Source organism: Chinchilla lanigera, unplaced genomic scaffold (genome assembly GCF_000276665.1).
Source record: "Chinchilla lanigera isolate Chin_1 unplaced genomic scaffold, ChiLan1.0 scaffold00001, whole genome shotgun sequence".
Classification (NCBI taxonomy): Eukaryota; Metazoa; Chordata; class Mammalia; order Rodentia; family Chinchillidae; genus Chinchilla; species Chinchilla lanigera.
In genome coordinates this window covers 63,428,553-63,444,600 of record NW_004955402.1, presented here as the reverse complement: position 1 = coordinate 63,444,600, position 16,048 = coordinate 63,428,553, and the positions used below count along the sequence as shown (strand labels likewise).

Below are 16,048 nucleotides of genomic sequence, written 5' to 3'. Positions count from 1 at the left end.
GAGTATCCTAGTGGTAGTCTGTCCAGCCAGAGAGCTCTTAAATGGTACTGGAATCCTGCTGCTCATTTCAGAAATAAAAGCAGTTATAAACAAAAAAAGATAAAAGAAACTGAACCATATCAAATCAAAGCCAACTGAAACAAATGATTCCTCCAAACCAACAAAATGCCTGGGAAGGTTTCTACCTCTGAGTCTCTTCTCACACCAGTCAGTGCCCCAAAATGACCTGCAGTATATTCATAATGGCCCCAAATGGTGAAGGTCCTCACCTCACACAAATGGTACTGCTGACTGACCTAAGAGAACATCCAAACTATGGAGACAGTAGATCCCTGGGGTGCACTTTCGAGCGGGAAGCCAAGCAGAGCCCATCAGCTCTTCAAACAACCTTTTTCCTTTTGCCATCAGAGGTGTTTACAGGCAGCTATGCTACAAACAGGAAAGACGGGACAGTTCCTAGGGTGCAAAGGTGTTCCTGACTGGAATGTCCCTGGAGTCCCAGCCATGAATTCAGCAAGCATGAATAGTCAAGTCCTTTTCCCAAGAGCCTATCATCTACCCAGTAGGGACCGGGAGACCCACAGTGCTCCAGAGCCAGTACTGGGCTTACCTCCTGGCTGGCTTTGTCAGAACTGTTACCAGCCACTTGGTTTGTACACTCAGGCTCGTCTGCCCCTCCCTTGCCCAATCAAAGGAGGTTGTGTCCTTTAGTAAAAGCAGGAAAGGGGTTTATTCAGAGCCAGTTCTGAGGAGATAAGGGAGCCTGTTTGTCTCTCCTCACCCTCTCACCACATACAGGTGAGTTGGGCCTTTGTATAAGGAGCAGTAAGGGGCAGAGAGCACAGAGGCGATGCCAACCTCCATGCCAGCTTGGATTCCTGTCCTGTGAAGAGGAGCCTGGGCCCTGCACTCCTGGCGCTCATATCCACGTACAGATATTCCTCATTTAATCCTTGAGCTCAGTTCCTGCAACAAGGTCACTAAGTGAACTGGTCCTAGATGAGTTGTATACAGTGTGTATATTATAATACTCAGAACAAAGACATGATGGAAAGAACTTCCAACTTGATGACACCACTTCTATTTACATAACTCTTATATGCAGAACAGTAGTGTGTAACAGAACATAGAACTACAGTACTGTACCATACAATCAGCAGAAATTACAGAACTGTTTACAGAAGGTATAGTATACAAAAATGGCACTGTGGCTCTATCAGCAAGATGTACAGAACTATACAGAAAACATGGGTCCTAAGTCTGAGAGGCAGTCATAAGTCCAACAGTTGTTAAACAGGTAGCTCATTAAATGAGGAATATCTCTACTCTGTCACTTCTTTTAGACTGAGGGGAGAAAGTGTGGGTTATATGTTGAGCAAGAGGAAGGTAAACTGCTATCTGTACAAGGAAAAAAAATCTAACTTTTATAGTTCTGCTCTGCAGTGCCAGTTATGGAAGGGTGTGGTGGGAAGAAGCCCCCGGATGCTCTCAGTGTGCCTGTCTACTACACAGTGTTGCAGGCTTTGTGGCCCAGCAGCCCCGCACCATCACCACACACACATACCTGTGCACACGCACACGCATGCATGGTCAGAAGCAAAAGCTCATCAGTCGCAGTGAGTCACTACACTTCCTTCTTGGGTAATGTGGAAACAAAGGCTTTTTCAAGAAAACACCTGATACCTTCAGGCAGCTGCTGGGTACAGTCGAGGTCAGTTGGTCTGGTTTCTTATTCACCATTTATTAAGCATTGTTTGAAACATTGCGCCCTTGTTTTCTGCCAGCACGAGGGCTGCTGTGTGGCTCCAGAGTGCTGGAGGTTATGGCAAGTAAATGCACTTGGGGCAGGGCTGGTGGGACTCAGAGCCTGTAGGGGACATGGACCTATTTCAGGAGTTTGTGCAGAATCTCATCTTGTCATTTTGTTTTGTGACATCCTCAGTGTCAACTTAATAAAGTTCTAGAATTTTAGTGTAAAGCTGGTTGGTAGGTTCAGTTCATTCAGTGATTTGCTGTGAGCACCTACTGTATGCTGGCACTTAGTGATGATTTAGGGCAGTCCTGCCACTTACAGTATGGGTTAAAATGTTTAAATTTGTGGCTGCTTGGGGTTTGAGAAGTGACCCAGGCCCTAGGAAGATTTTGACTAGTAAAGACAGCCCACTAATCCTGGCTCTTCAAGAATGCTTTGCTAGCCATGTGACAGGGAATACAGATTGTATCCCATCTTTTTGGGCACCTTGGAAACCAGGAGCTAAATAACCTTTCTGAAGTTATGGTGCATCTACAAATTGGGATATCTTCCCCATAGCACCATGGTGGCCAATAAAGGAATGTTTTCACAGTATACCAAGTCAGTGAGAAAAGTATGGTGTCCACTCTGTGGACAGTTTGCTGCTACTTTTTAGAGAAGATGGAAGCATTACCTGTATTTGCCTTTGTATGCTTAAAATACCCTTTGAAGGGCACAGAAAAACTGAAATTGTTGGTTTTCCATGGCCCCTAGCTGGCTGGGAGAAGTTGCTGAATATCTTTTGAATTTTCAGCTATGAGGTTATATCCCTATTTACATGATACAGATGACCACCCACTGTGCAGTCCTCATTTTGAAGAGTGTGTTAGAGAAGCCTGAAGGAGCACCCGTGGCCACATGATTGCTGTTGGTGGGAGTATACAGAGTTGCCTCAGTCAGGCACCTGGAACCTTCTGGAACCTGGGGAGGAGAAGGCACCCAGTAAGTGCACTCCACTTGGCCATCTTTGGGTATGTAGGCAGCACTTCAGGTAACACCAGATACTGGGCCTCAAGATTTTCCTCTCTTTAGGGTATCTAGAGTGAAACCAGTTTCCCCCAAGCATGTGTAGTGAGTTTCTCTGACCAGTTCAAAAGCAAACACTGTCTTGACTTGGTGCACAGGAAAGAAAGAAGACTTTCTTTAAAAAGTGTTTTTAGGAAATGGCAAAGGATAATAAAAAGTCAGAAACTTGTGCCTTTTAAGCTTAATTCTGCTTTTCTATGAAACCCATCTTGAACAGGTTAGTAAGCTGAGAGGACAAGTTGGACACTGACAGAGTGAGCAGAGAGAGCAGGAGCTAGTCCTCTGGTTCTAAGTTTTCCACCTGAAAATTAGAGGTAGTGTATGTGTGTCTTGTGCCCCAGCTAGCTACTAGGAACAGTGAGGTGTGGACGTTTGGTGAGGGAGTCGCTGGGAAGGCCCCTGTCTTCCTCTGGCTCATTGAAAGGCCATAGAAGGGCCCAGGCTCCAAGTACCCTCCATGAATAGGGAGACAGCAGTGTGCAAGGACAGCACTGTTCCTAGTTCTCATTCCTGGGACCCAGATGAGGAAGGCAGAAGCATGGCTCAGCATGAAGGTGGTGCCTGCTTTATGCACAGACTCAGAAACAGGACCACACTTCCTATGGGGACAGTGTCCTAAGGGAGCTGCACCTTGTTCATCAAGAAGCTTTTCAGTAAACAGAAGCCAGTTTGAGATGAAGTCTGGGAACCATGGTTTTAGTGGTTAGAAGAATGTATATGCATTTGACAAAGAGCAGCCCCAGTTTGTGCTTTGGACAACACTGAGCCAGAATCAGGAAATAAAAGTCTTCAGCCTGTAATCCTTGTGCTGTGGCCTTGGGCCATCAGTACAGGCCCTGGGAAGGACACTGCAACCAAGAAGCTCATGACTTCATTGAGAACATGAAGACAGCTCTCCAGACCTGAATGCGCACCAGAATGGGCCTAGGTGTGCTGACAGTGAGACCCTTCCACAGTGAAGTGGATTCCAGAGCTGATTCAGGACCCAGGAATTCTTAGGCAAGCCAGAAGGATTTTGGATTTCTGTTTCTTTTAGACAAAAAATGGGTTTTATTTTTTTCTACAGCTATTAGTGCTCTGAAATGAATGTGCTTTTATGAAGAAAGGGTTTGGATACTCTCTTAGGTATCAAGGGAAAGAAAAGCTTCACATTTTTTATCTTTCAACCTAGAAAAGAAGAACTAAGGTAATAGTGATAAATCATCAGGGATAAACACTGAATGAAAATAAATTTATATTGCCAGGTCCTTGTGACCCCAAAAATATCATCCATGGAAGTTTTAGTTTCCGAATTGGAGAAGGACTAAGGAACTTGCAGTTTTGGGGTCAGGGTGGAGACAGGCATGTGAAGCAAGGCAAGTTGTACCTTGTTGGAGCATCTGCCCTCTCTCCTTACTGCTCAGAACTGTGGACCCATTCAAACTAGAAAAGCTGGTCCTACCAGCTAGATCAGATGAAGGCTCACATCCTGTGTCTCCTGTATAAAGCTCTGCAGTATTGAGGACCCCAAGTTCATTTTGCAGCTTTTACTTGATTATGTGCATACACAGGTATTTGCACCCACAGGCCCTTAGTTTTATGTCTGCCTGAAGCAGAAATCAGGGCCTGTATTTAGCCTGCCTCTGGGTCCCTTGTTTCTGCACTTGGCTCCATTCAGCCTTGCATTGGATGTTCTAAAAACAATATCAATCTTTGAGGTGAACACTATTTTTAAATAACAGCTCTATAAGCTATAATTAACATGAAATAAAAAAGTGTAAAATTCAGTGGTTTTTAGAGTATCACAAAATTAGTCATTAGCACTATTTAATTTTTTACTAAGTTTTTTGGTACAATTTAGGGAAATTGTAGGGAATTCATACATGATAGATCCTGGTTCCTCTTTTTTTTCCCATTCCTCTCCCCTCTCTTCAACCCCTCTTCTTCTCCTTACAAAGCTTTGTTTCCATTTTATCCTCCTTTTCTCATTTTTTTCTTTTCCCTTTCTTCCCCCCTCCCCAAGTTCCCCTTTCCTTTTGAACAATTTCTTCTTATCTCACAATATTTATTATACATTTTGGTCCTTGTTTACACTTTCAGTTTCTCACACCAGAGAGATAATGTGATATTTACATACATGTGTCTAGTTTATTTCACTTAAGAGTATGATCTTAAGGTCCATTCATTTAGCTATAAATGTCTCCACTTTATCCTTCTTTGAGGCTGAGTAGTACTCATTGCATTAAAAAAACACATCTTTTCTATCCATTTGATGGGTATTTGGGTTGTTTCCAAGATTTCGCTATTACAAACTGTGCTGTCGTAAATGTGGATGTGAGTATATCGCTGTAGTATGATGCTTTTAATTCTTTTGGGAAGATACTAAGAAGGGGAGTAGGTGGGACCTCTAGTTCTAGTTTTTTGAGGACTCTCCACACTGATTTCCACTGTAGTGGCACCAGTCTACACTCACACCAACAGTGGGAAAGGGTTCATTTTTCCTGACATCCCTGCTAGCATTTGTTACTGGTTGATTTGTTGATAATAGCCATTGTTTCTGGAGTGACATGGACTCTCAGCATTGTTTTAATTTGCATCTCTCAAATGACCAATGATGTACAGTTTTTCATATATTTATGTGCCATTTCTACTTCTTCATCTAAGAAGTGTATATTTATCTCAAATACCAATTTTTGGATTGGGTCTTTAAATTTGGGGAGGGTCTAATTTTTTTTAGTTCTTTGTATGTTCTGAATATTAGTCTGTTGTCTGAGGAACAACTGGCTTTCTATTCCAACTTTGTGGGTTGTCTTTTCACTACTTGGATTATTTCTTTTGCTGTGCAGAAGCTTATTAATAATATGAGATCCCAGTTGTTGATTCTTTGCATTATTTCCTGTGGAGTTCATTCATGAAGTCTTTGCCTATACCCATGTCTTCAAGAGTTCTACCTATTCTCTCTTCCAGTGGATTTAGTTTTTCTGTTTTAATATTTCTAGCTTTGCTCCATTTTGATTTTAGTTTGATACATGGTGATAGACCATCTAATTTTGTTTTTTTTTTAATTTATTTTAAAAATAAAAGAAGGAAAACATTAACAAACAGACCTCCATTTACAAAATAGCATAAGAACAATACAAACAATGCAGAGTTACAGACAAAGTGGTAGGAAATTAACAATGGTCGTATTACATATTGATATCTACAAAGTGGTTTCCCAGGAAGACAAATAGAGACATGCAGTATTGATCAAACAAGTAATCATTAATTGTTCCTATCAGTAAAGCAATAAAAGACAGTAGTAAAACTATGTTAGCTATCCTGTATATACATACATACATACATAATTTCCCCTTCTTTCCCTTCTCTTTCTCCACACCCCAGTTGCCCTCTACTTTTGAGCATTTTCCTTTCGTTTCACGATGACTATCATACCTCCTAGTTTTTATTTACTCTTTCAGGTTCTTACACTAGTAAGACAATACGTTACACATGCAGGTCTGATTTATTTCACTTGTGAGTATGGTCTCTAGTTGTGACCATTTACCTATAAAAGCCTCGAATTTATCTTTCTTTATAGCTGAGTAATATTCCATTCTATAAAAGTACCACAATTTTTTTATGCAATCCTAGGTGGATGGACATTTGGGTTGCTTCCACAATTTAGCAATTACAGATTGCACTGCTATGAACATGGGTGCACATATATCGTCTGTGATGTGATGTTTTTAGATCTTCTGGGAAAATACCCAGAAAGGGAATAGCTGGACTGAATGGGACCTCTAGACCTACTTTGCTGAGGAGTCTCCAAACTGATTTCCACAATGGTTTCACCACCCTGCATTCCCACCAGCAGTGGAGCAGAGTTCCTATTTCTCCACAGCCTTGCCAGCATTTGTTATTGGTTGATTTCTGAATGCTAGCCATTCTTACTGGGGTAAGGTGAAATGTCAGTGTTGTCTTAATTTGCATTTCTCAAATGACTAATGATGTTGAACATTTTCTCATGTATTTATTTGCCATTTGTATTTCCTTATCTGAGAAGTATGTATTCATCTCAGCTGCCCATTTTTGGATTGGGTCTTTGAATTTGGGGGGCTGATGTTTTTTAATTCTTTATATGTTCTAGATAGAAGACCTTTGTGCAAGGGATAGTCAGCTAAAACTTTTTCCCAATTTGTGCATTTTCTTTTTACTCTGCTGATGATTTCTTTAGATGTGCAGAAACTTTTCAGTAGAATGACATCCCAGTTGTTGATTCTTTGAAGTATTTCACTGGTAGTTTGGTTTTTGTTCATGGACTCTGCCTATCCCTATGTCTTCAAGGTTTTTACCTGCTTTCTCTTCCAGTAGATTTAGTGTTTCTGTTTTCATACTGAGATCTGTGATCCACTTTGACTTGAGTTTGGTGCATGGTGATAGACTTGTGTCTATTTTCAGTCTTTGGCAGGTGGCAACCCAATTTTTCCAGCATCATTTATTATAGAGCCTATCATTCTTCTGGTGAGTTTGTTTAGCCCCTTTTTTAAAGAGTAGGTGGCTGGGTGTGTTTTTGGTTGTGTCTGTTTCTTCCAGTCTGTTCCATTGATCCTGTGGTCTGTTTTTTAGCCAGTACCATGTTGATTTTATGACAGTAGCTTTGTAGTATAATTTCAGGTCAGGGATTGTGATTCCACATGACTTGTCTTCGTTGTCCAAATGGGTCTCTTCTAGTTCCAGATGAATTTAAGGCATATTTTCTCGAGATCTGTGAGGTATGCTAATGGTAGTTTGCTGGGAATTGCATTGAATCTGTACAGCAGCTTTGGGAGTATGGCCATTTTCACAATGTTGGTTCTTCCTATCCATGAGCCAGGAATGTTCTTCCATTTATTGAAATCCTCTTCAATATCTTTTTTCAGAGTACTGTAGTTTTCATTGAAGAGATCTTTTGCTTCTTTTGTTATATTGATTCCTAAGTGTTTCACTTTCTTGGATGTTATTGTGAAAGGTATGGTTTCCTTAATTTCTGTCTCAGTCTGTTTGTTGTTTGTGTATAGGAATGCTATTGATTTTTGAGTATTAACTTTGTATCCAGCTACACTGCTGAATCTGTTGATTAATTTAAGGAGTCTTGTGGAGTTTTTGAGGTCTTCCATGTAAAGTATCATGTCATCTGCAAATAATTTTACTTGTTCTCTTCCTATCCTTATTCCTTTTATTTCTCTCTCTTGTCTAATTGCTATGGCTAATGGTTCCAGAACCATATTGGACAGGAGTGGTGACAGTGGGCATCCTTGTGTTGTTCCTGATTGTAAAGTGAAAGCTTTCAGTTTTTGTCCATTTAGAATGATGTTGGCTGTTGGTTTGTCATAGATGGCTTTGCTCAGGTTGAGGTAAAGACCACCTATTCCTATTTTCTGTAGAGTTTTTATCATAAATGCCTGTTGGACTTTGTCAAAAGCTTTTTCTGCATCTATTGAGATAATCATATGGCTTTTGTCTTTGGCTCTATTGATATGGTGTATAACATTAATTGATTTGCGAATATTGAACCATCCCTGCATTCCTGGAATGAATCCGACTTGGTCGTGGTATATGATTTTGTTGATGATTTGCTGTATTCTATTCGCCAGTATTTGATTGAGTATTGTTGCATCTATATTCATTAGGGAGATTGGTCTGTAGTTCTCTTTCTTGGTTGGGTCTTTCTCTGGTTTTGGTATCAGTATAATGCTTGCCTCCAGAAATGAGTTAGGGAGAATTGCTTCCTTTTCAATTTCATTGAAGAGTTTGAGGAGGGTTGGTATTAAATCTTCTCTAAATTTCCTGTAAACTTCTGCTGTGAATCCATCAGGGCCTGGGTTTTTCTTTGTTGCTAAGTTTTTAATCACATTTTCAATCTCATTAATCGATATTGGATTGTTCAGGAATTTGATATCTTCTTGACTCAACCTTGGTAATTTGTACATTACCAACCTTGGTAATTTGTACATCTAGGAATCTGTCTATTTCTTCTGAGTTTTCTGTCCTTTGGGAGTAAAGATTTTCTGAATTTCTGTGCAATCTGTAGTAATTTCATCCTTTTCATTTCTTATTGTATGAATTTGAGCTCTTTCCTTCCTGTTTTTGATAAGGTTGGCTAGGGGTTTATGAATTTTATGTATTCTTTCAAAGAACCAACTTTTTAATTCATTTATTTTTGTAAGGTTTTCTTTGTCTCAATTGCATTAATTTCTGCCTGCATCTTTATAATTTCCCCTCTTCTTTGGGCTTTGAGTTTGACTTGTTCTTCTTTTTGTAAAAGTTTGATGTGCAGCATTAGGCTATTTATTTGTTTTCTTTCTGTTTTCCTTACGGATGAGTTCACTGCTATAATTTTCCCTCTGAGGACTGCTTTCGTTGCATCCCACAGATTCCAGTAAATTGTATCTACGTTTCAATTTTTTTTTAGGTATTTTTAAATTTCTTTCTTAATTTCTTCTGGGACCCATTGATTGTTCAGGAGGTTGTTGTTTAATTTCCAAGTGTTTATGGAAGTTTTGGAGTTCCTTTTGTCATTAATTTCCAATTTCATTGCACTGTGGTCAGATAATATGCACAGGATAATTTCAGCTCTTTTTCATTTTGGAAGGTATACTATATGGACTAAGATGTGGTTTATTTTAGAGAAAGACCCATGTGCTGCTGAGAAAAATGTGTATTCTGATGTTGTCTGGTGGAACACTCTGTAGACATCTACTGAGTCTATTTGTTCACAGCTTTGGTTCAGATCTGTTATTTCCTTGCTGATTTTTTGTCCAGTTGACCTGTCTCTTTGTGTCAGTGGGGTGTTGAGGTCCCCTATTACAATAGTGTCATTAGTGCATACATGTTCATGATTGTTATCTCCTCCTCTTGCAGTTTTCCTCTCACAAATATGTAGTGACCTTGTTTATCTCTTTTGATTGTTCTCGATTTAAAGTTTACATTGTCTGCAAACAGAATTTACATTGTGTGCTACAGCTGCTTTTTTCTGGGTTCCTGTTGCATGGAGAATTGTTTTCCATCCTTTGACTTTTAGTCTGTGGATTTCCTTTTGAGTGAAATATGTTTCCTGTATACAGCATATGGTTGGATATTGTTTCTTTATTCACTCTGCCAGTCTGTTTCTTTTGACTGGTGAATTGAGGCCATTTACATTTATGGTTATAACCGATATGTGTTGACTTACCATTGTCATTTTATTTACTTGCTGTTGGTTTCCTACTTTTTCTACCAGTTTAATTGCTTGCTCTTCTTGACAGTTCCTTTGTATTGTTATTCTTAAAATTGTGGTCGTGTTTTTCTCTGTCTAGAATATCTTTTAGTACTCTTTGCAATGATGATTTGGTGCTCATGAAGTTCTTCAGTTGTTCTTTGTCATTCAAATATTTTATTTCTCCATTGAATTTGAGGGATAGTTTGGCAGGGTACATCAGTCTTGACTGGAAGCTGTTCTGTCTTAGAACCTGTAATACTTTGCTCCAAGGTCTTCTTGATTGGATGGTTTGTGTTGAGAAGTCTGCCATGATTTTGTGAGCTTTCCTTTATAGGTAATCTGTTTCTTTTTTTAGTAGCTTTTAATAATCTGTTCTTTTGCTGGAGATCTGGGATCTTGACTATAATATGTCGGTGTAGTTTTATTTTGGTTATGGTTAGTTGGAGTTCTATGTGCCTCATTTACTGTATATCACATTCTGTTTCCATGCTTGGGAAATTTTCTGCTAATATTTCCGCAAATATTTGACCATCTAATTTTAGAACATTTTGTTCACCCAAATAGAAATCCCTGGGACCTTATCCATTAGCAGCCGCTCTTAATGCCTTTGTCTTTCCAGTCTGTGACAACACTGAGGTCTAGTGACTTGCATGTCCCAGATATTTTATCAATATCAGGTCTTTTGTGTATGGTGTCTTTCACTTAGAATGATACTCTCAGGGTTCCTCTTTAGTGTAGTATGGATCAGTACTTCACTTGTTTTATGGATGGATAATATTGAGTTATATATGCAACACATTTGTTTTTGCTTTGTGAATAATGCTGTTTTAAACATTCATGTATATTTTATGAATATATGTATTAATTTTTTGGGATATATATCTTAGGAAAGAAAATGTTGGGTCATGCGGTAACTGCCATTTTTTCTCCTTTAAATTTTACTTTTACATATTTGTAGTACATAATGATTGCATTCATTATGAGGAATTGGCATATGTACATAACACATCTTGATTTTTTTCTCCTTCACCACTATTTTTAAATTTTTTTTGTTATTTTTTTGCCAGCACCAGATTCATTTATCTATTTTACAAGTTTTTATCAAGTTAATTATCATAAAAACAGGTGAACAGCTAGACAAGCAGTCCAAAAAACATACAAAATATGTAAGACATTAGTAGTAAATCAAGGTACACTTGGAATAAATTGGTCATGCAGAATTACAGTAACATTTTTCTATGTGTATAGAGAAGATAGTTAAGATAGTTATACATCTAGTTTCTCTTAGTTCATTGAAAAGAAAGACTTGTGTTAATATTGTCTGGACATTATTACATCCCTGTATCTTGTATTCTGAGTAACTACTACGAAGATAACAATGCCTAATGTATTAATTATTGTTACTGTCCTATTAGCCTGATACGAAACTATTTTATTTCTATTTTTATTCTCTTTAAAATAAAAATACAATATTTTCTTTTTTCTATTGTCTTTTATTGTGCACACTATTTGTATATTGAGTTTCTCATATAAGAGAAACCATATGATATTTAAGCTTTTGTGTCTGATTTTCTTCATTCAACAGTATGTCTCAAGGTGTACCTGTTGTCCTACAAATGACTCAATTTTATCCTTTATGACAGAGTGTATATTGTGTATACATATTGAGTGTATATTGTGTATACATATTGTGTATAAATGCCACATTTTCCTTATTCATCTATCCACTGATGGACGTATAGACCACTTTCATGATTTCGCTATTGTGAATTTTGCTGCTGTAAACATAGGTATGCATATATCACTCTGATGTGATGTGTTTAACTCTTGAGAGAAGATAACTAGAAAGGTAATAACTAGGTCAAATGGAATTTCTTTTTAGTTTTTTGAGGACTGTCCATACTGATTTCCATAGTGACAGTACCTGTGTATACTCCCACCAACAATAAAGGAAGATTCCTTTTTCCCCACAGCCTCTCCAGCATTTGCTACTACTTGATTTCTTTATGATGGCCTTTCACCTGAGAAGTGTCTGTTCATTTCAGATGCCCATTTTTTGTTTGGGTTGTTAAATTTGGAGATCTTAAGTTTTTAAATTCTTTATAGATTCTAGACCAGTGGTTGTGTATCTACAGCACACATGCCGCAGCAGGCTGTTTATTATCATTGAAAGCTCCAAAGCTTTGCCATCACTGCCCTAGATATTTGTCCTTCTTTTGAGGAAGAGCTGACAATTACTGTTCCCATTCTGTCTCTTCTTTCTGTTGGTGGCTTCCTTTGCCCTGTAGAAGCTTTTAAATTTAATATGATCCTATTTATTGATTCTTGGTATTATTTCTTGTGCCACTGGGTTTCTTTTCAGAAAATCTTGGCCTACACCTATGCCTTAAGAGATTTACCTATATTTTCTTCCATCAGATGGCTTCTGTTTTAATATTTAGATCTTTGATCCATGTTTATTTCAGTTTAAGCACAGTTAGAGATAGGGATCCAGGTTCAGTCTTCAGCATGTGGATAGGCTGTTTTCCTAGCACCACTTATTAAAGAGGCTGTCTGTTTCCTTCTGTGAAGGTGTTTGGCCCCTTTATCAATGTTAAGGTGACTGAATGTGCCTGGAGTTGTTTCTGCATATTCTATTCTGTTCCATTCATCCACAAATCTCTTTTTGCCAATACCATACTATTTTTATCACTGTAGTTTTGCAGTATAATTTGAAGTCTGGGTTTGTGATACCCCCTGCCTTTGCCCTTGTTGCTCATAACTGCTTTTGTTCCAAATCTCTTCTGGTGCTATAGGAATTTTAGGATTGTTTTCTTTAGTTCTGTGAGGAATGCTATTGGTATTTTAATTGTTATTGCATTAAATCTGTATTACAGATTTGGACGCTTGGCAATTTTGACTACATTGGTTCTGCCTGTCCAGAAACAGGGATATCTTTAGATTTTCTGATATACTCTTTGCTCTCCTTTTTCAGAGTACCTTTTTTTTTTCTTTTTTTAGGTCGTCTATGTAGAGGATCATGTCATCTGCAAATAATGATAATTGACTTCTTCCTTTCTTACCCATGTCCCTTGTTTTGCTTTCTCTTGTTTGATTACTCTGGCTATCATTTGTAGAACTGTATTGAACAGAAGTGGTGATAGTGGATATCCATGCCTTGTTCCTGATTTTAGAGGAAAAGCTTTCAGCTTTTCTTTATTTAGTATGGTAGTTGCTATTGGTGTTTCATAGATGGCTTTTATCACACTGAAATAGTTTTTCTATTCCTATTTTCTTCAGGATTTTTATCATGAATGGTAGTTGGATTTTTTCATGTGCCTTTTCTGCATCTATTGAGATGATCATGTGATTTTTGTCCCTTTCTTTGGTGTATTGCATGTATTGATATGTGTATGTTGAACCATCCCTGCATCCCTAAAATGAATCCTACATGGTCATGATGTGTGATCTTTTTGATGATTTGCTGCATTCTGTTTGCCAGTATCTTGTTGAGGATTTTTACATCTACGCTTGTTAAAGAGATGGGCCTATGGTTCTTTTTTGGTGAGGTTCTTTTCTGGTTTGGGTATCAGATTAAGGCTTGCTTCCAGGAATAACTTTTGGAGTATTGCCTCCCTTTCCATTGTATTAAAGAGTTTGAGGAGTAATGGTGTTACATTTTCTCTAAAGTTCTTGTAGAATTTGACAGTGAATCCACTGGGACCTGGGCTTTTCTTAGTTGATATTTTTTGTTTCATTTTGTTTTACTTCTACTGTTTCATTGACTGATTGTGAACTATCAGGATTTTTTGTATCATCATGGTTCAGCTTTGTACATTTGTATTTAAGAATCTATCCATTTTGTCTGAATTTTCTATTTTATTAGGGTAGAGGTTCTCAAAGTACTTACTGATTATCTTATGGATTTCAGCAGACTCCATAGTTATTTTTTCTCTTTTTCATTTCTAATTGCATGGATTTGAGTCTTTTCTTTCTTTATTTTGGTAATATTGGCTAAAGGTTTGTCTATTTTATTATTTCAAAAAACAGCTCTTTGATTTTTTGTATTTTTTTAGTCCCAATTTCATTAATTGCTGCTTTGGTCTTTATTTCCTTCTTCACACTAGTTTTGAATGTGGATTGTTCTTGTTTTTTTAGAACCTCACGGTGCACCATTTGGTTAGATATTTGAACTCATTCTCTTTCTGATGTGGAAGTTCACCACGATAAATTCCTTCTTAAGACTGCTTTCATTGTGTCCCATGTATTCTAGTATGTCATATTAGCATTATTATTTGATTGTAGAAATTGTCCAGTTTCTGTAATTTGCATGTGCTTGGATAGTTTCTGCCATTTCTTTTGCCATTGATTTCTAATTTTATTGCACTATGGTCTGATAATATGCATAGTATAATTTTGAGTTTTTGCATTTACTTAAGCATGTTTTATTGGCCAGTATGTGGTCTGTTTTGAGAAAGTCCCATGTGCTGCTGAGAAGGATGTGCATTCTGTTGTTGGATGTAATTGTTGTTGGATGTAATACTCTATAAATGTCTATTGATTCCATTTGTTTGAAGGTTTGGTTTAACTCTGGTATTGCTTTAATTTGTTGTCTAGTTGACCTGTCCATTTGTGACAGTGGGTAGTAGTGTCCCCCCATAACAATTGTATTAATGTTTATCTGATTTTTTTTGTGTCACGGTTGGTTTCATGATGTTGGGTGTGCTGATATTTGGTGTGTATTTGTTTAAAATTATCACTTCCTCTTATAATTGTTCCCTTAACCACTATGTAGTGACCTTTCTTATCTCTTCTAATAAGGTGAAATCCAGTTTCTCTGAAATTCACTTTGTTTGAAATTAGGATAGCCACTTCTGTTTACTCAAGGTTCCTGTTGCATGGAATATTCTTTTCCATCTTTTGAATTGTAGCTTGTGATTTTCTTTTTAAATTCCATGTGTTTCTTGTATACTGCATAGGTTTTGTTTTTTCTTTCATTCTGCCAGTCAGTGTGGAAAGTTGTGTCTCAGAGGTATTGACCTGTTCCTGTCATTGAGTTATTTTTCTATTGCAGATTCCCTTATCTTTTTATCCCCTTTTGCTTAGCTGCTCATCCTGCCAGATGCATTTTTTTGACATATTGGCATTGTTCACTTCATTTTCTCTTTTTTGAATATTGTTGACAAGTTTTGGTAATGCTGGTTTTTTTTTTTTATTTTAAAAATAAAAGTTGGAAAACATTAACAGACAACCTTTTACAAAATAGCAAAAGAACAGTTCAGACAATACAGAGTTACAAACAAAATGGTAGGAAATTAACAATGCTTGTTGTATTACATATTGATACCTTCGAAGTAGTTTCTCATGAAAACAGATGGAGACATGCAATGTTGATGTCAGCTAAAATTTTGTCTCTGAGGGACAGTCAGCTAAAATTTTTCTCTGAGGAACAGTCAGCTAAAATTTTTCCCAAGTTTGTGGGTTTTCTTTTTACTCTGCTGGTGATTTCTTTAGATGTGCAGAAACTTTTCAGTAGGATGACATCCCAGTTATTGATTCTTCGAAGGGTTTCATGTACAGTTTGGTTTTTGTTTGTGAACTCTCTGCCTACCCGTGTCTTCAAGGTTTTGACCTACTTTCTCTTCCAATAGATTTAGTGTTTCTGTTTTAATATTGAGATCTGTGAACCATTTTGACTTGAGTTTGGTGCATAGTGATAGGCTTGTGTCTATTTGCAGTCTTTGGCAGCTGGTAACCCAATTTTTCCAGCACCATTTATTAAAGAGGGTATCGTTCTTCCAGTGAGTTTGTTTGGGCCCTTTATCAAAGATTAGGTGGCTGGGTGTGTTTTTGGTTGTGTCTGTTTCTTCCAGTCTGTTCCGTTGATCCTCAGGTCTGTTTTTTAGCCAGTACCATGTTGATTTTATGACAGTAGCTTTGTAGTATAATTTCAGGTCAGGAATTGTGATTCCACCTGACTTGTCCTTGTTGCCCAGCATTGCTTTTGCTATTCTGGGTCTCTTCTGGTTCCAGATGAATTTAAGACATATTTT

General features: G+C 37.7%; 1 protein-coding gene across 2 annotated transcripts in view; it reads left to right on the top strand.

The window, feature by feature from the left end:
• Pard6g (par-6 family cell polarity regulator gamma) overlaps positions 1-16,048 on the top strand; it is an 84,491-nt gene that overhangs the window by 14,727 nt on the left and 53,716 nt on the right. Inside the window, exon 1 of one of the 2 annotated variants that reach the window (XM_005373129.2) lies at positions 2,233-2,734. The exons of the other annotated variant lie outside the window; for it this stretch is intronic. Coding sequence (XP_005373186.1) covers positions 2,651-2,734 — 84 coding nt within the window. The 5' untranslated portion in view covers positions 2,233-2,650. Of the gene's footprint in view, positions 1-2,232; positions 2,735-16,048 lie in introns of those variants that run through there. 2 annotated transcript variants of the gene reach the window in all.